Source organism: Microcebus murinus, chromosome 4 (assembly GCF_040939455.1).
Source record: "Microcebus murinus isolate Inina chromosome 4, M.murinus_Inina_mat1.0, whole genome shotgun sequence".
Taxonomy (NCBI): domain Eukaryota; kingdom Metazoa; phylum Chordata; class Mammalia; order Primates; family Cheirogaleidae; genus Microcebus; species Microcebus murinus.
In genome coordinates, this window is record NC_134107.1 from 59,256,533 (window position 1) to 59,279,063 (window position 22,531).

At 39.6% G+C, this 22,531-nt stretch overlaps 1 protein-coding gene and 2 non-coding genes across 4 annotated transcripts in view; 1 reads left to right on the forward strand and 2 right to left on the reverse strand.

Annotated features, from left to right (window-relative positions):
* Positions 1–22,531, reverse strand: part of FAM168A (family with sequence similarity 168 member A) — a 192,212-nt gene that overhangs the window by 61,069 nt on the left and 108,612 nt on the right. For both annotated transcript variants that reach the window (XM_012744927.3, XM_012744926.3), the window contains exon 2: positions 19,411–19,498. In XM_012744927.3, coding sequence (XP_012600381.1) covers positions 19,411–19,480 — 70 coding nt within the window. In that variant the 5' untranslated portion in view covers positions 19,481–19,498. The remainder of the gene's footprint in view (positions 1–19,410; positions 19,499–22,531) is intronic.
* On the forward strand, positions 1,667–1,771 carry LOC142870862 (small nucleolar RNA U13). The gene has a single exon (XR_012919189.1). It is a non-coding gene; the product is annotated as a small nucleolar RNA U13 (small nucleolar RNA).
* LOC142870738 (U6 spliceosomal RNA) lies at positions 9,363–9,469 on the reverse strand. Its single transcript, XR_012919083.1, has one exon. It is a non-coding gene; the product is annotated as a U6 spliceosomal RNA (small nuclear RNA).

Sequence of the window (22,531 nt, forward strand, 5' to 3'; positions counted from 1 at the left end):
ATATTTCTTTGGGGGCACAGTGTTTTATTATGAAAACAGTATAAAAACTTTGAAAACAAAACAATCTTTTCTAATTTAATGAAAAATTTGTTATTTTTTATTGTTTCCTGTGTGTGAGTTATATGCAACTTGAAAAATACTTCGCTGGCCAGGCGTGGTGGCTCACACCTGTAATCCTAGCACTCTGTGAGGCTGAGGTGGGTGGATTGCTCATGGTCAGGAGTTCAAAACCAGCCTGAGCAACAGCAAGACCCAGCCTCTACTAAAAAATAGAAAGAAATTAATTGGCCAACTAAAAATATATAGAAAAAATTAGCCAGGCATGGTGGCACATGCCTGTAGTCCCAGCTACTCAGGAGGCTGAGGCAGGACTGCTTGAGCCCAGGAGTTTGAGGATGCTGGAGCTAGGTTGATGCCACGGCATTCTAGCCTGGGCAACAGAGCGAGACTCCGTCTCAAAAAATAAAAAAAAGAAAAAAGAAAAGAAAAGAAAAATACTTTGCACAGCTCCCAAGGTGAAGAGACATGTGAGTTACACATGCTTTACAAGGCCCTGGGCTCAAAATTAGTGTGAGTTAAATAGAACTCTCATGGTAGTTAATGTGTTAAAAAATCTTTTATAGCTGAGCATGGTAGTTCCCGTAATACTGGCTACTCCAGAGGCTGAGGTAGGAGGATCCCTTGAACCTAAGAGTTGGAGGCCTCGGTGAGCTATAATTGCACCACTGTACTCCAGTCCCAGTGGCAGAACAAGACCCCATCTCTCTCTAAACAAAAAAAAACTCTTACAGATTCAATTATCTCCTTAAACGTTCACAAACAATTGATAGGAAAGGTATTATTCCCATTGTTATAGAGGACGGAACTAAGGTCATTAGAAGTAAAGTGACTTATTCAAGTTTTGAGAGGCAGAGCCAGGAGTCAGATTCAGGTCTTCTGACTTGAAGTGTAAACTCTCCCTGTTACATTAAGCAACGGGAAGTCATTCCAGTAAGAATCTATGCAGCACAGCTCTTCAAGTCCTTTGTCAATGTCCCACTGAATTTTAGCTGTATTTAGGGACACAAAAATTATATTATCACTGACTAAGAAACCATAAGTAACTAATAGAAAACTAAATTAAATTGCATGAGTTTAATTAGCAGAAAAAGGACGCTCACTCACCGGTAGTAGCTATGGCTGTAACTGACCTTTCACAGGATACTTGGGAACAGGCTTTCATGGCTTTCTATTGATCTTGTCCAAGATCATCAGGAGCCTTAGGGAAAGAAGCCTAGGCTGGCAGAAGCTACTGTCAGTGTAGAGAGGGATCTGAGTGAAAGCAGGGAGCTCACCTCATCTTACTTGTTTCTGAACCCTTCATTAATACCAGGGATTCCAAAAAGTGGCACAGAAAATTATGTTCAATAAGAGGCAAAATAGATTAAGGGAAGGAGTTAGCCAGTTGATTTACAATGAAAGAGAGCTAATAAAAATTTAAAGATTAATGCCTAGAATGTTAGATCTGGAAAGGAAATTTCTAAACTCACATGAGTCCCTCATAGTCTGCATGGGAAAGTGAAGGCAAGAGAAACAAGTAGGACTTGCTCAGTGTCCCCCACTCAACAGTAGTAGAATGAGACCTGGAACTTAGAACTCCTCCTCATGCTTCAGGATCTAGTTCCAGGTCCTTTCGGAGGTCGTAAGAGTGAGATAATTGGGTTTCTCGCTCATGTATGAGATGTACCTCCCTTAAATCTTGTTACAACATCATCACATGACCTGTCTGACATGAAAAAAAAAATCTGGTTCCATACTTGCCTTCTCAGAAGCCTTTCTTGACACCAGGCTCTCATGGATTTGTGGCCCTTCCCCCACATACCATGGTTCCAAAGCAATTTGAACATATATTTATTATGGTAGGCATTTGGAATATAGTGGCACATACTTTTGAGACAGGATTTGTCTCAGTGAACTGTAATTGTCTCCTTATACACCTATGTCTCCATTTCTTACAGATCTGTGCTGGTTAAGCATGGGAGTATATGGAGAAACCATATACACAAAGGACACAAAGTCACTGTGTGTGTGTCTTCACAAAACTGATAATCTAACAATTTGAAGAACAGAGTATATAACAAAACTGGAAAGTCAGAGTTCATCTAGTCCAGTTCATTTAGGCCCGCTCCTAAGGCAGTAGAACCCTTTCATCAAACAAAATCTCATCTGGAAGTCCAATCTATAAAATAGGAATGAGCAGATCTCTACTGTAGGGGAAGGGAGCACATTTTTGGCTTACTCCTTCTCTTTCAGTAGCTCCTAAGCATCATGAGGAGCAATCTCCTCATTTTCTGAATGAGGATTAAAGCCAAAAAAAGGAATTTTTAAATTCTAGGCCTTCCCTTCATTCACTATGGGACAGAGGAAAGGCCTTTGGGACTGGGCAAACCAGAGGAAATTCTCTATGACCTTGTAAAAGTCATTTGACCTCCCTGTACCAGATTTTTAATCTACAAAACTTAATAATATCTACTTTCAAAGGGATGCTACAAGGATTAAGTGAGATAACATATATAAAGCCTCCAGCTCATGCCTGGTACAACTCGGGTGCTCCACAGCCACACAGAACTACTATTAACTTGAATCAGAGCTGGAATCTGGTGTTCCCCAGGGCTCTGCTCAGCAAACCAAAGATGGCTTTCCAGAGAAAAGATGCGACCACTAGAACCCTAGAGGGTGACAAAGCAGGTTTAAAATACATTAATGCAAAACCTTAAATGAAATCTCTCCAGACATAAGCAGGTACCTAAATCTTGTTTTCTTGTTCTTTGTTGTTGTTATTATTGTTATTTGTTTGTTTTTTGACACAGAGTCTTGCTCTGTTGCCCAGGCTAGAGTGCTGTGGCATCATCATTGCTCACAGAACTTCAAACTCCTGGGCTCAAATGATCCTCCTATCTCAGCCTCTCAAATAGCTGGGACTAAGAGTACACTACCATGCCTGGCTAATTTTTTTTCTATTTTTAGTAGAGATGGGGTCTCCCTCTTGCTCAGGGCTCATGTTGGTCTCAAACTCCTGAGCTCAAGCAATCCTCCTGCCTTGACCTCCCAGAGTGCTAGTATTGCAGGCATGAGTCACCATGCCCAGCGTCAGGCACCTAAATCTTAATTCAAAGCTCTCAGCATGATAATGAATAAAGATTTTTTTCTCTCCACCAGGGCAAAAGACAGGTAACAAAGTGAGCTATAGGACAATTTTTCAACGTTTTATAGAAATATGACAATGACTAAATATACTGCTATGAAATGACTTCAGCTAATTGTGACAATCTGTCACTGTGAATGGGTTCATGGAAGGCACATCTCGTACCATAACGTAGGATGATGGCTATTCTTTATTTGCAAAGCATACTGTGATATAGCAAGAACTTACCCAGTAAAGAAAATAAAAATCCTTACCTGATACTTGCTTTTACGCAATGGCAAAAAACCCTTTTTTATATGACACCAAAGGTTTTTGTTGTTGTTGTTTTTAAGGATACTTATATTGGGAGTGATGTTATGAACAATGGCAGAATAGGAAGCTCCAGGAATCTATCACTCCAACTAAACAACTATTGAGCAGGAAGAAAATACCTGAAATAACTATTTTGGAACTCTGGAGTCTAGTCAAAATACTTGCAGAATCCAGGGAAGAGCTTGATGAAGAGGCTAGTAAATTTCAGAGAATTTCGGCCTTTTGCCTAGCAGCTACCATCTCCACAGTCCCTGGTGCTGCTTGCTGGAGCTAGGGTGGGCAGTAAGGACCTAGTCCTCCAATATCAGAGTGATGCATTTTGATTGCTGGTTTTGGTCACTGAGAGGCCAATACAGAGGCTGACAGCCGTGGTTTCAACCTCTACTAGCTGAAACAGATTCTAAGGCATTTAAAAAGACAGATGAATGGATAAAAAAATATTGTATGATTCCATTTATGTAAAATATCTAGAATAGGCAAATTTACAGAAACAGAAAGCAGATTAGGTGTTACTAGAAGCTAGAGGGAGTGGGAAAGGGGAGTTATTTTTTAATGGATACAGAATTTCTGTTTAAGATAATGAAAAAGTTCTGGAAATAGTGGGGATGGTACACAACATTGCAGATGTATTTAATGCCACTGAATTCCATACTTAAAAATGGCTAAAACGGTAAATTTTATGTTATGTATATATTAGCATAAGCTTTTTTTTTTTAAAGTATATCCATATTTCACTTAAGGTGACTGTTATAAGCTATCTGACCGTGGGAAAGTTACTTAACTTAGTTGAACCTATTCCTTCAAATGTAAAATGATAATAGCTCTCCTTTGAAGGATTATCATGAGAATTGGAGAATCTGTTAAGTGCCTAGCACCACTGACAGTAATTAATAGTAGTTATTACATAATTAACAGCAAGAATAATATAATACAAACTAATAATAATAATTTAACTCAACAGATACTTAATGAGTAACTAAGTATGTATTCTGGGCACAGGAAGTATACAATTTCTTCCTTCAAGGAGCTCACAGTCTAGAAAGATAGACAAGTAAACAAACAACTCTTATAGAGAACAGGAAGCCAAGAAGGATTTATAAGGAAGAAAATAATAATAACCTGACAACACCAATGCTTTCTGCTTTAGGAGAAAAGTTGTTCTTTTCTACAAAGGTAGGAAATCATTTTGTGATCCAGGAAAGTAAATCAGTCACAAGCAAATAGCAATATCGTTTAATGTGTCTGATTCTTGCCCTGACAGGTTTAATTCGTGTGCTTTTTGTTTTAGCATCACACCAGTATCAGAGACAGATGCACACTCACTACTTATATTCAATCCAAAACCCAGAGAGGTGTTGGCTGATACCTTGGTGGAGTAGAAAGAGCATTGGCTTTCGATTTAGAGTCCAATGAACCTAAACTCTAGTCTTGGCTCTGCCATTTACTACCAGTATGACCTTGTACCTGTTTTTTAACCTTTCTAAGTCTTCATCTGTAAAATGAATGTTTTAATAGAAATTTCTACATCACAGTACTGTTGTAAGGATTAAATGAAATAAGAAATGGTAATTTTAAGTTGTACTATACTTCTTATGTATTATTTTATGAGGTTTTGTGGGCCCTTATTCTCTCATGCTTCACAGAAAATTTGTCATACGAGAGTCAAATTTTGTTTTTAAAAGTCAAATCTGGCTTTCTTTGCAAAGAAGCTTTGACTCAAAGTGAGCTGGCTCAAGGCTGACTACATGGGTAATATAAGAGGTCTGCAGACAGATTTTCCTTGCTAAATAGCTCAAAGGAATTGTCAAACTCCAACTATTATTGTTCTAAAAAAGAATATTTGCCATAAACCAAGTAGGCAAGTGGAGATGGTCCCCTTGTTTTCTCTCAGGATTTCTGCTGTCTCCACATGACTCATAAGCAGAAAAGTCTCCCTGTTTATGGTCCATCTAGAAGGGTTGCCCAGTTGCAACAGATCATCCAAATGAAATTTTTATTCATCTACAAAGCAGGAACAATCTCTCTCATATTGGCTACCTGTCCCAGATTTTCCTTGCCATATTAGAAGGCTACTTATGAGCAATGATAGACAAATCACAGAAGTCTTTTTCTAAACCCCATCTCATACTGCCTTGCTGTGACCTCCTTCACTCATTAGATTCCCATCTCCTTCCCTTTATTTCTCTCTTCCCTCCTTCCTTCAAAATTTACTGACAGCCTACTCTGTACCAGTCACTGTGCTAGGTGCTGGGGATATAATGATGACTAATAACAAAACAATGGCTGCTGATTCTTTAGTAACTAGTAAGAGCCCAACTACATACCAAATGCCTTATACATATCACCTGATCATCAAAGCACTTTTGAAATAAGTAGATACTATTTTATAGAAAAAACTCAAAAAAGTAGGAAATGATCTAAGAGTATGATAGAGTTACCTTGTTTAAATAAATCTAAATAAGTGTCTTAGGGGGAGGGGGAAGCAGTATAAGATAAATAGAGAACTATATTGGCTGCCAAAGTTCTGGGTTCTACTTCCAGCTCTGACATCTCTTTGTCTACTCATTTGTCGAGAAACTATTTAGTCAATATTCATAGCATGCCTGGAGGCGCACTAGGTACTATAGATACAGGAGTAAATCAGACATAGAATTCATTGCTAAATTTTTTGTTGTTATTGTTTTTGAGACACGGTCTTGCTCTGTCACCCAGGCTGGAGTATAGTGGCATGATCATACCTCCTGGGCACAAGTGATACTTCTGCCTCAGCCTCCCAAGTAGTTGGGATTACAGGCATGAACCACCACAGCCTGGCCTGCAAATCTTAGTAAGCGCTTACCTTAGGCACTTACTAGTCCTCAAGTTCCTTATTTGAGAACAGTGTTGGACTTGATGATCTCCAATAATCTCATAATTCCAAATAAAAACATACTACTAGCCACCAGCGGAACTGAGAATATAGATAAATAAGATAAGCAGGAGATAGGCTGGAGAAATCTGAATGGTCAGGTCATGAAAATGAGATCCTGGCTGGGTACAGTGGCTCATTCCTGTAATCTTAGCACTCTGGGAGTCAGAGGCCAGAAGCCAGAGGATTGCCTGGGCTCAGGATTTGGAGATTAGCCTGAGCAAGAGTGAGACCCCGTCTCTACTAAAAATAGAAAGAAATTAGCTGGACAAATAAAATTTATAGAAAAAATTAGCCAGGCACGGTGGCACATGTCTATAGTCCCAGCTACTCACAAGGCTGAGGAGGAAGGATCACTTGAGCCCAGGAGTTGGAGGTTACAGTGGGCTATGATGCCACTGCACTCTACGCAGGGTGACAGAATGAGACTGTCTCAACAAAAACAAACCAAGGCAATACCTCTCCTTACAATCCCCCACCCCTTCATATAAGAAAGAAAGAGAGAGAGAGAGAGAGAGAGAGAGAGAGAGAGAGAGAGAAGGAAGGAAGGAAGGAAGGAAGGAAGGAAGGAAGGAAGGAAGGAAGGAAGGAAGGAAGGGAGGGAGGGAGGGAGGGAGGGAGGGAGGGAGGGAGGGAGGGAGAGAGAGAAAGGAAAGAAAGAAAGAAAGAAAGAAAGAAAGAAAGAAAGAAAGAAAGAAAGAAAGAAAGAAAGAAAGAAAGAAAGAAGAAAGAAAGAAAGAAAGAAAGAAAGAAAGAAAGAAAGAAAGAAAGAAAGAAAGAAAGAAAGAAAGAAAGAAAGAAAGAAAGAAAGAAAGAAAACAAAGTCCTATTGCAAGCTAAGAAGTTTGGACTTTATCCAAAAGATGGTAAAAAGTCATTGAAGGGTTTTAAACCCTGGAATAATGTGGTCAAATTTTCAAATTAGAAAAATGATTCTAGCTGCTATGTAAAGAACAGACTGGAGAGAAGGTATGTTATAGGAGTTAGGAAGACCAGTTGAGGGCAATTTAAATAATCCCAGAAAGAGTAACAATGGCTTAAATAAGAATGGGAAGGATCAGGAGGAAAGGTCTAATCTGAGAAGTGTAAAGAAGGGTTTTTAAAAAAAATATTTCACACCCATTATGATGGCTATTAGAGAGAGAAAAACAAGCATTGGCAAGGATGTGCAGAAACTGGAACATTTGCATACTGTGGGGGAGAAAGTAAAATGGAATAGTCACTAGGAAAACAGTATGGCAGTTCCTCACATTGTAACACAGTATCAGCCCTCCTCCCATAGATACAGAAGGGAAATACTGACAGTAGGGAATGGCCAGAAAAAAATGACAATAATATTTTCTGTCTCTTTAAAACATTCTCCACTCCTTTTTGAGAACTAAAACCTGCATCCCTGCCTCAGGCCAGTGGTTGGGAAGGGCGGGATAAGGTTTTTGTTATTGTGCAGACCTGGTAAAGGGAGGTCCTAGATAAAGGTCATGAGATTGTCTTCAGCGGAGATGGGATGATCAGAATTATCAACTGTGGTGGAATAATAATTGCCTGAAGTTGAGAACCCATCCTTTAAAAGCTCTGTATTTCTGCTTATTAGGAGGACTATGGCATTTCAGACAGGAGTCTCCATCCTCCTCCTTTGTAGGCAAAGTAATAAACTTCTCTTTCCTCAAACTACTTGTTCTCAGTTTTCTGATGCAGCCTCGAGGACAAGTGCCAAATGTAACAAAATCAAAAACAGAATTTTACCTTATGATTCAGAAATTCCACTTCTGGATATATACCCAAAAGAATTGAAAGCAAGGTCTTGAAGAGTGATTTGTAATGTTGCGGCAAGTGACCAGAGATTGACCAGGGAAAGAACTGAGCGGCACACAAAGGGTAGGAGAATCAGCCTTTATTTCGCTGGCGGGCTCAGAGGGGCATACCACCAAATTCTGAGCCCTGCTTCCTTATTTCTCTCCAGTTTTATACACTTCTTGGGGTTACACACAACCAATATCCAATTAACAGTGGGATTAGTAGGATTAGCCATAAGTCTCACATGTATCCAATCAGCAGTGGTTTTTGCCTCAGGCCCTCCTACCCCCCCAACCCCGAGGGGGGGGCGGGGCTTTCCCTAGCATTAGTAGGATAAGCTTCACAGGTATCCAATCAGCAACGGATTTTGCCTCAGGGCCCCCAAGAGGGGGCTTTTCCCTATCAGTGAATTCATGTCAAAGTAGCATTATTTGCAACAGCCCAAAGGTAGAATCAATCCAAGTGTCCATAGACAGATGAATGGATAAACAAAATATTGCATATACATATGTGAATTAGAATAAAATCTTAAGCCCCCAGCAAACCCCCTCTTGGCCAAGGGGACCCCAGAAATACTATAAAGCTGAATAGCTTGGCCCAGAAAAGGAAAGGTAAGACATACCTCATCATGCCCCCTCCCTTCTTGGATTTCCTTTGTGGTTCATTAACAGGCCTAAGGCTACACAAGACAAAGTTTAACCACACCTGCAGGTATATGTCTGGGGGGCTTGTCTCTGATTAACAGACTTCCTTATCTTTTTTTTTTTTTTTTTTTTTTGAAGCAAAGACCTCACTGGCAGACTTCCTTATCTTAACTTAAAACATTCCAAGCCTTTAGACAAAGCTTTGTTGCTTTAACCAATTACAAATCAAAGACTCTTTAAACCTACCCATAACCTATAATCTGCCACTTGGAGATATTGTCTTTTCAGGCCAAACCAATGTATGACTTTATATGTAATTCCTGTCTCCCTGAAATGTATAAAACCAAAGTGTAACCCAACCATAGTGAGACCACTTGTTCAAGGTTTCTTCGGCATGTCTCTCCTGGCCACAATCTCGCATACCCGCCTCAGAATAAACCTCTTTAAATTATTTCACAGAGTTTGGGTTATTTTCTGTTGACACAAACAATGATATATGATTCAGCCTTTTTTTCTTTATTTTTATATGGAACACATCATGAGTTTTCATGACATCCTTGCACAGGGACCATGCTAATCTTCTCTGTATCATTCCAATTTTAGTATATGTGCTGCCAAAGCAAGCACTATTATTTAGCCTTAAAAGGGAAGGAAATTCTTTTTTTTTTTTTTTTTTTTTGTTTTTTTTTGAGCAAAGCTTCATCTGTAGGGAAGGAAATTCTTACACATGGATGAACCCTGAGGACATTAGGCCGAGTAAAATAAACCAGTCACAAAAAGACAAATACTGTATGATTCCATTTATATGGGCATCTAGAATAGTTAGATGTATAAGACAGAAAGTAGAATGGACTGTGAGAAAGAGGAAATGGGGAGTTATTATTTAATGGATACAGAGTTTTGATTTTGCAAGATGAAAAGAGTTCTATGGATTGATAGTAGTGATGGTTGCACAACAATATAAATGGACTTAATGTCAATGAACTGTATACATAAAAATGGTTAAGATGGTAAACAATTTTATGTTACTGTTTTCCCAAAAAATAAGACCTACCCATAAAAATAAGCCCTAGCGGGATTTCTAAGTATTTATGCAATATAAGCCCTACCCTGGAAATAAGACCTAGTGATGGGCGTGGCTACGCAGCAATCTGCACAACCCATGCATGTTGTGGCTGAGTGGTAAAGAAGATAAGCAGGCCTTCTCATCTGCCCCATGAGAGCTCTATTGCTCGACATGAGAGACTGGGGCCAATGGTTCTAAAGGAAATAGAGTCGCAAGAAATTCAGGATGGAATTCGGGGTTTGGAGAGTTATGATGATGTTCCAGAAGAAAACAACTTAACTATATTTGAATAAATGTAGATTGTTGTACTGTACTTTAAAAAAATAACACATCCCCTGAAAATAAGCCCAAGAGTGTCTTCTTGAGGAAGACCCTGTCTTATTTTAGGGGAAACACAGTATGTATATTTTACCACAGTTTTTATTTTTTATTTTTTATTTTTTATTTCATCATATTATGGGGGTACAAATGTTGTTAAGGTTACATATATTGCCCTTGTCACCCCTCCCCCCAATCAGATCTTTAAGCGTGTCCATCCTCCAGGTGGTGTGCATCGCACTCATTACGTAAATATACACCCATCCCCTCCTCCCCCCTCCACCTGGCTGACACCCGATAAATGTTTTTTTTTTCACAGTTTTTTTTTTTGAGACAGAGTCTCACTCTGTTGCCTGGGGTAGAGTGAGTGCCATGGCATCAGCCTAGCTCACAGCAACCTCAAACTCCTGGGCTCAAGCAATCCTACTGTCTCAGCCTCCCGAGTAGCTAGGACTACAGCCATGCGCCACCATGCCCAGCTAATTTTTTCTATATATATTAGTTGGCCAATTAATTTCTTTCTATTTATAGTAGAGACGGGGCCTGGCTCTTGCTCAGGCTGGTTTCAAACTCCTGACTTCGAGTGATCTGCCCACCTGCCTCGGCCTCCCAGAGTGCTAGGATTACAGGCGTGAGCCACCAAGCCGGCCCACAGTTTTTTTTTATAAGGCAGGATTTAATGACTGGTTTTAGAAGGCCAAAGAGAAAGGGTATCAAGGATGATACTTTCTGATCTGAGGGAACAGGTAGTGGTGGTACCAATCACAAATTGATAAAAAGAAAAATGGGTTATAGGGAAAAAGTAAGATAACAAGCTCTGTTTTAGACATAATTAAGTCTAAGCAAAGTATGAGACATTCATGGAAGAGATGTTCAGAAGACAGCTCGATAAACTAGTCTGCAGCTCAGAAGGGTGGTTTGCCACAGAGCTAGAGTTCATGAAACATCGGCCTACAAACAGTAGCTGAGGCTCAGGAAGAAGAGAAACTGGGTCCTTGGGCAACACCAACTTTTTTTTTTTTTTTTTTTTAAGGGACAGGGTCTCACTCACACAGCCCAGGCTTGGAATGTAGTGGTGCAATCACAGCTCACTGTAAGCTCAAACTCCTGGCCTCAAGGGATCCTCCCACCTTAGCCTCCCAAGTGGCTAGGACTACAGGCACACACCACCACATCCAGCTAATTTTTTATATTTTGTAGAGACACAGTCTCAGTATGTTGTCCCGCCTGATCTTGAATTCCTGGTCTCAAGACTTACCCCACTTTTTCTCAAAGTGCTGGGATTATAGGTATAAGTCACTGGCACCCAGCCAACATCAACTTTTAATGGGTAAGCCAGGGAAGAAGAGCCAGAAAAAAGACAGATTCGGGAACATCTGGAGAGGAAAAAAGGAAAAAGAAACTGAAAAATAAACAGAAAAATTATGGTCAATGAAAATTAGGAGTCAAGGAAAAGCAAGGAAAGTTTACTTCAAGAAGAGAAGGATCAGGGGTGTTAAATGATATAGAGGTGTCAAATTAGGATGAGGGCTGAAAAGGATCCATTGGATATAACAATAAGGAGATAACTCATAACTATAGTGAGAATAGTTAATAAGAATTCTCTTTAGAGGCTCTTCTTCAATTACAGGTGAGAAAGTAAGTTAGGAGAGGTCTTTTCTGAGCAAAAGAGATTAGTTTGAACTTCAAAGGGGGTTTTCCTAGAGCAGTTTCAGGAATCAGAATCCATTTTCCAGGCTTATCTGAGATCCTAATCACTGTGGTGTCCAAGATACAACAACGCATGCTAGAGCAGTAAAAGTGCTTAGTTTGCAACTCAGAAAATCTAGGGTTAGTTGGGGCTATATTATACAGTGTAACCTTGGGGAAGCTGATCCCGTCATTTCATCCGGAAAATAAGAGCTAGCTCCCAGAGTTGTTATAAGAAAAAATATGAGGGAGGAAAAACCCACAAAAGTTCTTTGCAAAGAATAAATGAAATACAAATGCCAGTTAATCTTAAAACCTACACTAGGTGATCCTTACAAAGGAGACTGAATTGGGCAGGGCTTGAATCAATGAAGAGAAAGATTTTACTTTTTAATCTTACTCCTCTGCGTAATAAATTGTTGTGTTAGATACAAATACAAATCTGCTTCTTAAATTGACTTCTTTTAAGCAAAAGCAGCATTCTAGAAAAAAAAAAAAAACCATTGGTGAAAAAAAGAGAGTAAAGTCTTTGAAAAGATCAATTTCCTAACCTTCTAAACTGAGGGTGATATCTTTTGTTGGGGTATTTGTAGCATTTGGACCTATGTTTGCTATTGGCTGAAACCAGGAAATTCCCAGGAACCAGAGAGAGAGTACTTGAATTGGTGTGGGTCAGCAGAATAGTGGGAAGTGGCCAGGACAGTATGTAGAGAAAGATGGATAAAACTTTGCTTTTTATTCTGTGGTACTGAGACAATGAATATACAGACTCAGAACGTGGAGATTTAGATTCTAGACCCAATTCCAACATATTCTGAACAACATCTTTTTGTAACAGGGGAAACAGCCTGAAAAAAGAGTAAAGTTGTTGTTTTAAAGTTGTCTCTTTAACTGCTCCCCCTCCCCTCCAGCACACGCATACTCTTTTTGGGAATTAAAACCTGCAGCCCTGTCTGAGGCCAGTAATCAGAGGGGCAGAGGAATGTTCTTTGTTTTTTGTACCACAGGAGATGGCTCAACAGAATTGTCCAGACAGAGGGTAGAGGTCATGAGATTGAGATTATCTTCACAGGAGATAAGGTTGATCAGGACCATCAACTATAGTTAAGCAGCAATAACCTGGAGCTGAAAACCCCTCTTTAAAAGCTCTGTACTTCTGCTTATAGGAAGGAATATAGTACTTTAAAACAAGAGTCTGCCATTCTCATTTACCAGCAAATTAATAAACTTCCCTTAGGCCAGGCGTGGTGGCTCACACCTGTAATCCTAACACTCTGGGAGGCGGAGAAGGGCTGATTGCTCGAGGTCAGGAGTTCAAACCAGCCTGAAGAAGAGCGAGACCCCGTCTCTACTATAAATAGAAAGAAATTAATTGGCCAATTAATATATATAGAAAAAATTAGCTGGGCATGGTGGCGCATGCCTGTAGTCCCAGCTACTCGGGAGGCTGAGGCAGAAGGATTGCTTGAGCCCAGGAGTTTGAGGTTGCTGTGAGCTAGGCTGATGCCACAGCACTCAGTCTAGCCTGGGCAACAAAGTGAGACTCTGTCTCAAAAAAAAAAAATAAACTTCCCTTTCCTTCTCTTCAAACCACTTGTCCTTGTTCTTAATTCCACCATGGAGACAAATACCAAACTGTGGTGGGGACAAGTACTGAACTTATCCTCATTCGAGTGATACCTGGACACTGATACCATTAGAACATTTTAAGAAAAGCAAACAAGAAAAAGAGGAAAGAAAAGAGAAGAATGTTTAGGTTTTACTACATTCCAAAATTCTACTTTGGAAAAGAAATGCCCCAGTCTATAAAGAGCCCATTGTAATGGTGAATCTAGGTGACAGTATTTTCTAGTATTCACAGTACTTACTATCTATCTGTCTTAGTCAGTGTGGGCTGCCACAACAAAATACCATAGCCAGGCGTCCTCAAACTACAGCCCGTGGGCCACATGCAGGTGTTTTTGCCCGTTTCTTTTTTTACTTCAAAATAAGATATGTGCAATATGCATAGGAATTTGTTCATAGTTTTTTTTAAACTATAGTCCGGTCTTCCAACGACCTGAGGGACAGTGAACTGGCCCCCTGTTTAAAAGGTTTGAGGACCCTTGCCATAGACTGAGTGGCTTAAACAACAGACATTTATTTCTCACAGTTCTATAGACTGGAAGTCCAATATCAGGGGTCAGGTTCTAGTAAGGACTCTCTTCCGGGCTTGTAGATGCCAACCTTCTTGCTGTGTCGTCATGTAAAAGAGTGAGCATTGGTGTTCCTTCCCTCTCCTTCCAAGGGTACTAATCCCATCCTATGAGGTCCCACCCTCATGATCTCATCTAAACCTACAATGGCTCCATCTCTCCAATTACCATCCCATTGAGGGTTAGAGCTTTAATATACAAATTTTAGAGGGACACAAGCATTCAGTTCATAACACAATCTAGGCTTAAGCATTTTATTTAATTTTAATTTTTTGAGACAGTATCACTCTGTTGCCCAGGCTAGAGTGCCATGTCATCGGCCTAGCTCACAGCAACCTCAAACTCCTGGACTCAAGCAATCCTCCTGCCTCAGTCTCCCAAGTAGCTGGGACTACAGGTGCTTGCCACCACACCCAGCTAATTTTTTCTATTTTTAGTTGCCCGGCTAATTTTTTTCTTCTATTTTTTAGTAGAGACAGGGTCTTGCTCTTGCTCAGGCTGGTCTCAAACTCCTGGCCTCAAGCGATCCTCCTGCCACGGCCTCCCAGAGTGCTAGGATTACAGGCGTGAGCCACTGCACCCAGCCTATGCTTAAGCATTTTAAAGTATATGGCATATAACATCCTCTAAATTCTCTTTTCCAAGCTGTACAAGAAGCTAGTTATAATCATGTCATAGGATTGTTGCAAGTGTAAAGATAGATATTATCTGTAAAATACTGAGCTCAGTTTTCAGCACACAGTAAGTACTCAGTAAAGTAGCTTTAAAAAGGACAGAGAGAGAAAGAACACCTTCAATTGGCTAGAAGACAGCTGCTTACTACAATATACTGTATTGCAAAGCTATATTTTATTTCCCATCTTAAGATTTCTAAGAGAATTTTAAATCAGCAGTGTTTCTGATCCCTCTGTTCCCTCTGGCCACTATCCCATTGCCTCTGAGGCAAACTATATTAAAAATGACTTGATCCCTTCCACTTAGCCCCACTGAACCTACCATAAACTGCTGGGCAGGAACAGGCTTCTAGCTCTTCAAAGGGAAGGCTCCCTAGTCTTAAAAACTGAAAAGACAACGCTTTTCCTAGTTTATCACTGTGAACAGTGAAAAGAGCACATATTCTAAGACAAATTAGGCTTGCTATAACAGAAAGCACATATATTCTGAAATCATAAAGACCTGAGTTCAGGCCAGGTGTCATGGCTAGTGCCTGTAACCCTAGCACTCTGGAAGGCTGAGGCACCAGGATCAGTTGAGCTCAGTTCAAGACCAGCCTGAGAAAAAGTGAGGTCCTATTGCTACTAAAAATAGAAAAAATTATCTGGGCAGTCATAATGCACACCTGTAGTCCCAGCTACTCAGGAGGCTGAGGCAGGAGGATCCCTTAAGCCCAGGAATTTGAGGTTGCTGTGAGCTAGGCTGATGCCACGGCACTCTAGCCTGGGCAAGAGAGCAAGATTCTGTCTCAGAAAAAAAAAAAAAGGAAAGAATGAAAAAAAGACCCAAGTTCAAATCTTTCCTCATCCCTTATAAGCTATGTACATTGGCCAAGTCACATGACCTGAATTAAACTGCCATAGTATCTTTATCTATAATAGAAGAGTATTATAAGATTTATGATTAATAAGATTATAATTAATATATATAGTACCTAGCATGCTCTTACCGAATGGTAATCAATACTGTTTAACATAACTAGTACTGCTACTAACAATAATAACAAATGTTTAATACACTACATTTGGCATTTGTTTACAACTTATCTCACTTGGATAAATGGATCTTCCATTTCTATCAATATAAAAGAAAAGATAACATGAAAATCTGCCTATTGCACAACATCTAGAAAAGCTGGATAAAGTGTAACAAACATCTCACTCATAGGCAGGGTTGAGATTTTAAGAAAGAAAAGAAAATCTCTAGTGGTCAAAAAATGAAGGGGAAACTAAAGATCAGGGAATCTTGCTTTTTACAGCCATCAAGAGTAGGAGATAGGCTGTAGGCACTGGAGAGGCCAAGAGCTAGACCTCAAATTTCCCTGTATCAAGCTGGTATCTTAGAGAAGTCTTACCGTCAATTGAAAAAAAAAAAAATCTAACCAGAAGTACAGAGATACAACAGAGAAACTTGGGTTAAAAAAGAAAACGTCTCCCTACAAATGTGAAAGATTGATCTGTGTGAAGTCTGAATTTAAACTATTTGTGTAGAATTTATACCACTTGTGTGGTCCTAGAATCTCTAGCAAGGAAATTAATTTAAAACACAGTTCTAGGCTGATAATATTCCTTGGTGATTAGTAGAAACAAAAAAGATCCTCCCTTCCTCTAGAGAAGTACAAATTATCTCATTTAATTCTAACTGTTCTATGAAATAGATAATATTATTCCAGTTTATCAAAGAAATTAAGTTTAGGAAAGTTAGGCAAGTTGTTCAAAGTCACCCAGCCATTATTAGACAGAGCTGGATTTAAACTTGGTTATTATTCATTCAATCAAAACACATTACGAAGTTCTACTATGTGCTGAACAGAAACAAGGTCTGTTCCTTTTCTAATATATCACACTGCCTAATCTTCTTTGTGCAAATCAACTAAATGCAACTGTTCCCTTCCTTCTCTAGTTTAGCAATTCATTGAGAATGAAAGCAGCCAAGATCACAGCAAATAGGAAACCAAACCCAGGCAGGATTCCTCTGGGCTCTGTCTGCCAAAGCAGTTCAGTCCCCTCTGGGAAAGGAACTTAGATTGCTGAACACCCTGAACTGGGAAGGGGAAAAGCAACAAGTTCCCAGAGTTAATAAGGTATGAGGTACTGCTCCATGGGTCTTTGTTACTAGAAATTAACTTTATTAGAATAAATGTATGATAGAAGTTATGAGGTACTGCTCCATGGGTCTTTGTTACTAGAAATTAACTTTATTAGAATAAATGTATGATAGAAGTCCAAACAGAAAATATTTATTTTTAAGGTTAAATAATAAGAATAATGAAGCTGTTATGATAAACACAAACATGAACCTGAGAGTTAGAGATAACAGCTACAGCTAAATCAGGCTCAACTTCTAATATATTTCTTATGTTTTCTTTGTTTTTTAAATTTTTATTTCTTTGATTCCTTTGGGTTTTTTCCTTTTATTTCCTCATTCAAAGAGATGGGAAGCACTATATTTCTGAATGTTAATTTAGTTGCATGGCATTGAGAAAATCCTGATTTAAAACCATAAGCAGATGTAAATAGTTTAGATAGTTAGAGAGGGATTCCAGATCTCCTAGGGATGAAATTGGGTACTGTTGCCTTGGTGCAATGGCCCCACTTGGGAAGAAAAACAAGCCTGGGCCCCGGGACCCCATTTTGGTCCTGCCCCACCCTAAGAGACTGCCATACCTGTGGGGAGGAGGGAATACCCTATGAATCTGCCAATCATAACTCAGTGTGCCAACTGCAAAAGAATGCAGAGGACTCTCTAGCCCAAGGGCTAAACAGCACAGGTACTATAGTCTGGAAATTGTCAAAGAACAACCCACATACGTAGCAAGACAGGTCATGCAACTCCCAACTGTCCAATCAAATTGGTTCTATGGTGACCTCTGAAACACTAGGGAGGTCCCAATCAGGGCACTATAAAATAAGATGTAGACCATAACCAGCCCCTTTTTTTGCCCTTCCTTTTGTTCTCCCTCCACTGCCACAATGAGTCCAGCTGTCATATGTGGCATATGTATCACACTCTGTAAACCTATATCATGCTCTTATTCTATAATCCTATCTTTCTCTCCTCAATAAACTTCATTTTTGTGTTTGCCATACTTTGGTCTGTCTGGTCATTCTTCCTTCAGCCATGAGCACATCAAGAAACTAGACTGAAACCTGACAGTAGCAGTTTGTTTGTTTTTTAATTAACATGCATTCTTAGAAGCTTAAGTTAACACACTGATCCTCTTACCTGTATGTGTGTTTTATAAAAACAGTTCTCAATTTTTGAAAACTCAAATCAAATATTTGAGGACTCTCTGAAACACTCTTCCTAATGTTCTTGTAGAACAAAGTTTGGAAACAACCAGACAATGGGGTCCCTGAGATCTCTCCACTTGCAGTCTTAGGAGTCTATTCAGCACACATAGTAAAGTACACAACGAGGAATTATTAAGAAGAAACTGGTACATTCCACATCTTCCACTCACTGCCAATGACTCTCTTTGGGGGCAAAACTCTCCCATCCCCTTACCCCTAGTCCTGCCACCAAGACTTTTAATCTACTTTTTGAATCTCCTTTCCCACTTCTCCCCTCTTCTACTCTTTACTCCAGTGAGGCTCAAGTGTTGCCTATAGTCAGTATAGCCAAGAATTGACCATACCTTCTTAACCTCTATGTGTTTATTTATACTATTACCTCCACCTTGATTTATATTCGTTAATATTTTTGAGGGCTTATGATGTGTTAATGTTAAGCACCATGCCAGGCAACTTACATACTTTTCTCATTCACTTCCATTGCCATCCATGCTATCCACCTTTATTTATTTGTAAATAATAATAACCATTATTAAGCACTCACTTTGTGCCAGGTATTATTTGCCCAGTAACTTACACTAGCTCACATAATTTTTACAACTGCTCTATGAAATGAAATAACACTACTGTCCTCATTTTATACATGAGAACCCCAGGTGCTAAAACATTAGAAAACTTGCCTAAAGTCAAGTAAGGGAAAGAATGCTTTCTGGAAAAGCACTGAGTTCAGAGTTGCGTTCTTAAGGAAAAAGGTAAAGTTGCCAGGGGACAATGGCATTCCAGACAGAATGCCAACATACATAAAAGTAGAAGTAAAAAACAGCTTGGTATGCAGCTCAGAAAAGAGATTAGCCTTCAGAATCATCAGACCTGGGTTCAAATATCTAATTCTGTTTTGCTTTGTGACTACTATGATTTTCTCATCTATGAAATGGTGATAATAAGCTATACTGTGTAGAACTGCTTTAAGGATAAAGTGAAATAACGTATGTGAAAGCGACCAGCACAGGCCATGCCCATGGTAAGTACTCAATAAATAAATGTTACCTCCTTTCCTTCCCACTAGTTAAAAATTCAATGATCCTTAGTCTCAAAAATGTCATTTCCAACTCTTGCTGTTCCTCAAACTATCTTTTCCAAGTTCTCAAGCTTTACTAGGACTTTTGGAAGTATAATACACATCTCCAAAAGTGTCCTTTTGGTGTTTCATACATGAAAAGTCATTCAGCAAGTTATTTGATAACATCCTTAACCACCATTTCTCAAAACGAGAGCTATTCTCACATCACTCACCCGTGTAGGCCATGTTCTTAGGGTTGCCATAAGGAGCCCCAGGCTGCACGGGGCTGTAAACAGGGTTCATTGTGGAAGACTGAGGATCCTACAGAAAAAAAGAAAAAACAAAGAAAATAGCATTGGTTATTAATTGCCCATTCTCCCTGACATCAGCTTCTCCTCTATAATCTTTATATAATCATTATAATTCCTCTATAATCATTCTCCTCTATAATCCTTCTCCTCTATAATCATTATATACCTTTAAGCAGGTATATAATGGTATATAATGGTACAGTAGAAAAAGGACTAAACAAAAAGCCCATTTGTTTGTACTTGGCCCTATGCTAAATACTTTCCCCATTTTATAGATGAAGATACTGTGGAGCAGAGAAGTTATATAACTTGCCTAATGTCAACCCAGGCATGTTGGTTCTCAGTTTAGTATTAGTCTCATTATCCCACAGACATCTCTAGCATACTGTGTGGCACTGGCCAAGTCACTTTCCGCTCTCTGGACTTCAGTGTTCAGATATAAAATGAATTAATTTGAGATTTCTGAGGTCCTTTCTAATTCTACAGTTTACTGGTGGCGCCCAGGAGCCTAGTGATGAGCATACAGACTGCTGGAAGGAAGAGCAGTAAATATCTCACCTGCTCCTTGCACCTACAGAGGACAAGATAGTAGTTACTAGTAGCTTAAAAACAAAACTAGAAATTTGTTGCTATTGATCATTTTAATGCAAACAAGGAAACACTGCCAGGATTTCTCTCTCAATTTACTCAAGGGAAAGCAATAAACTTGGAAATTTGTGTGCAATAAGTATCACCTGCACGTGTGCTCTCTTAATTATCTTAATGAAGCACATTCTCCATTCTGATTAATGGAAAATATGTCATTAAGCTCTATGAGCCAGCCAATTTGTCCCACCTTGTTTAGGAAGCCATTTCTTACACATAGGCTGACACGTGTTTGAAAACGTCTCCAAATATATTATTTACACTTCATAAAAATCCAACAATTCCCTCTTAACTAGGTTTACATGATAGATGGGCAATTTTTTAGGTCATTAACTTCTCCTGTAGCACTTTAGTATAGGAAACAAGTCAAATATTGAAGGCAGGCAGTGAACAGCTGGCTTAATGACAACTGCTCTGTGATTAATTAGTCTGTCCAAGGTTCTGGAATGAGAGGTGGAGAAAAGGTGGGTTCCCAAGGAGAAGCTAAGGCCATCAGACAGGCAAAAGGAAAAATGCCACTGGTCAATTTCAGAGGACAGAACTACCTGAAATGTACCCAATGTGCAGCCCTGGCAAACCACCCCAAAGCAACAAGCGAGATCAAACTACCATCAGTTGACAAACTAAAGCTAGAACAACTTGAAGACGAAAGTTAAAGGAAGTATATATATTTCAGTTCAATTTAAGGAAACAATGTTCTCACAGCCAGAGTCATCAAAAAAGTTACACGCTCCCTCTAAACATTCTCCCCACAGGGTACTGAGAGAATTAACAGAGATCACAAACTGTAAAGTGGCATGCAGATGTAAACAATGATGATGTGACAGTAGTGCTGATATGAGAACGACACAGAAGGTTTCTCTCCAGCATCTACTTCCAATGCCCAGAGAAACCTCTACTGGGTACTCGAATTGGGCAAAATAAGGAGTGGTAAGCCTAGCAGTGGCATGATGTGTGTGAGAGAAAACAGAGGTGCTAATGACTTCCCTCCTGGTGAAGCTGGTTTTCACTCCCAGCCTTCTTCCCACTGTTCTGCAAATGGCTCACTAGCTGCCCTCAAAACACCCGAACTATTTCTTTCAAAACAGCAGCGAAATCTATCACCATAAAATGATAAGAAGAAAAGCTCAGAGATTAAAGATGAATATTTGAAAGTACCATTTGTACAACAGGCTGCAGTGTTTAAAATCTGTGTTTTAGTTTGCAAACTACCTTGGAATTTTCAAAGATTTTTTTTCATTTACATAGTGCTTTATAGTTTACAATGAGATTTTAACCATTATCTCCTTTGATCCTTTGACGCAATGAAAAAATTATAAATTTCATTTGATAGATAAAGAAATTAAAGCCTAAAGGTTTAATGCCTTCTGGGATAGATACTGTAGGGGAGAGAGAAAGACAGTATCTGCCCAAAAAAGGTTATGGTGGCCAGGCGTGGTGGTTCACACCTGTCATCCTAGCACTCTGGGAGGCCGAGGCAGGAGGATCATTTGAGCTCAGGAGTTCTAGACCAGCCTGAGCAAGAGCAAGACCCCATCTCTACTAAAAAAATAGAAAGAAATTAGCTGGACAACCAGAAATATATATATATATAAAATTAGCCAGGCATGGTGGCGCATGCCTGTAGTCCTAGCTACTGAGGAGGCTGAAGCAGAAGAATTGCTTGAGCCCAGGAGTTTGAGGTTGCTGTGAGCTAGGCTGATGCCATGGCACTCTAGCCCGGACAACAGAGTGAGACTCTGTCTCAAAAAAATAAAAAAAAAGAGGTTATGGTCTAGCTGGGAAATTTTAACAGTTAAAAAGAAATAAAAATGCCAAGGCTAATAGAAGAAGGCAGAAGTTCTGGAATAGCCAAAGTACTCAGCAAACCCTCTCCCCCAAAAGCAAAAATAAAACTGGATAAAAATGGTCAAAAAACAACCATTACGTGTCTCTGAAAATTGACCAAAGTGAGAAATATTCATTCAAGAAAAATTACTGGGCTGTCACAGTGCCTGTAATCCTAGCACTCTGGGAGGCTGAGGCAGGAGGATCGCTCAAGGTCAGGAGTTCACAACCAGCCTGAACAAGAGCAAGACCCTGTCTCTACTATAAATAGAAAGAATTTAATTGGCCAACTAAAAATATATATAGAAAAAATTAACCAGGCATGGTTGCGCATGCCTGTAGTCCCAGCTACTCGGGAGGCTGAGGCAGAAGGATTGCTTGAGCCCAGGAGTTTGAGGTTGCTGTGAGCTAGGCTGATGCCACGGCACTCTAGCCTGGACAATAGAGTGAGACGTTGTCTCAAAAAAAAGAAAAAGAAAAACTACTGAACCATATTAAAAACAGAGAGTGTTTGGCATTTTAGCCTAGGACTGCCCTTATTGCCCAACCCCCAGCTCCCCGGGGTTAATTC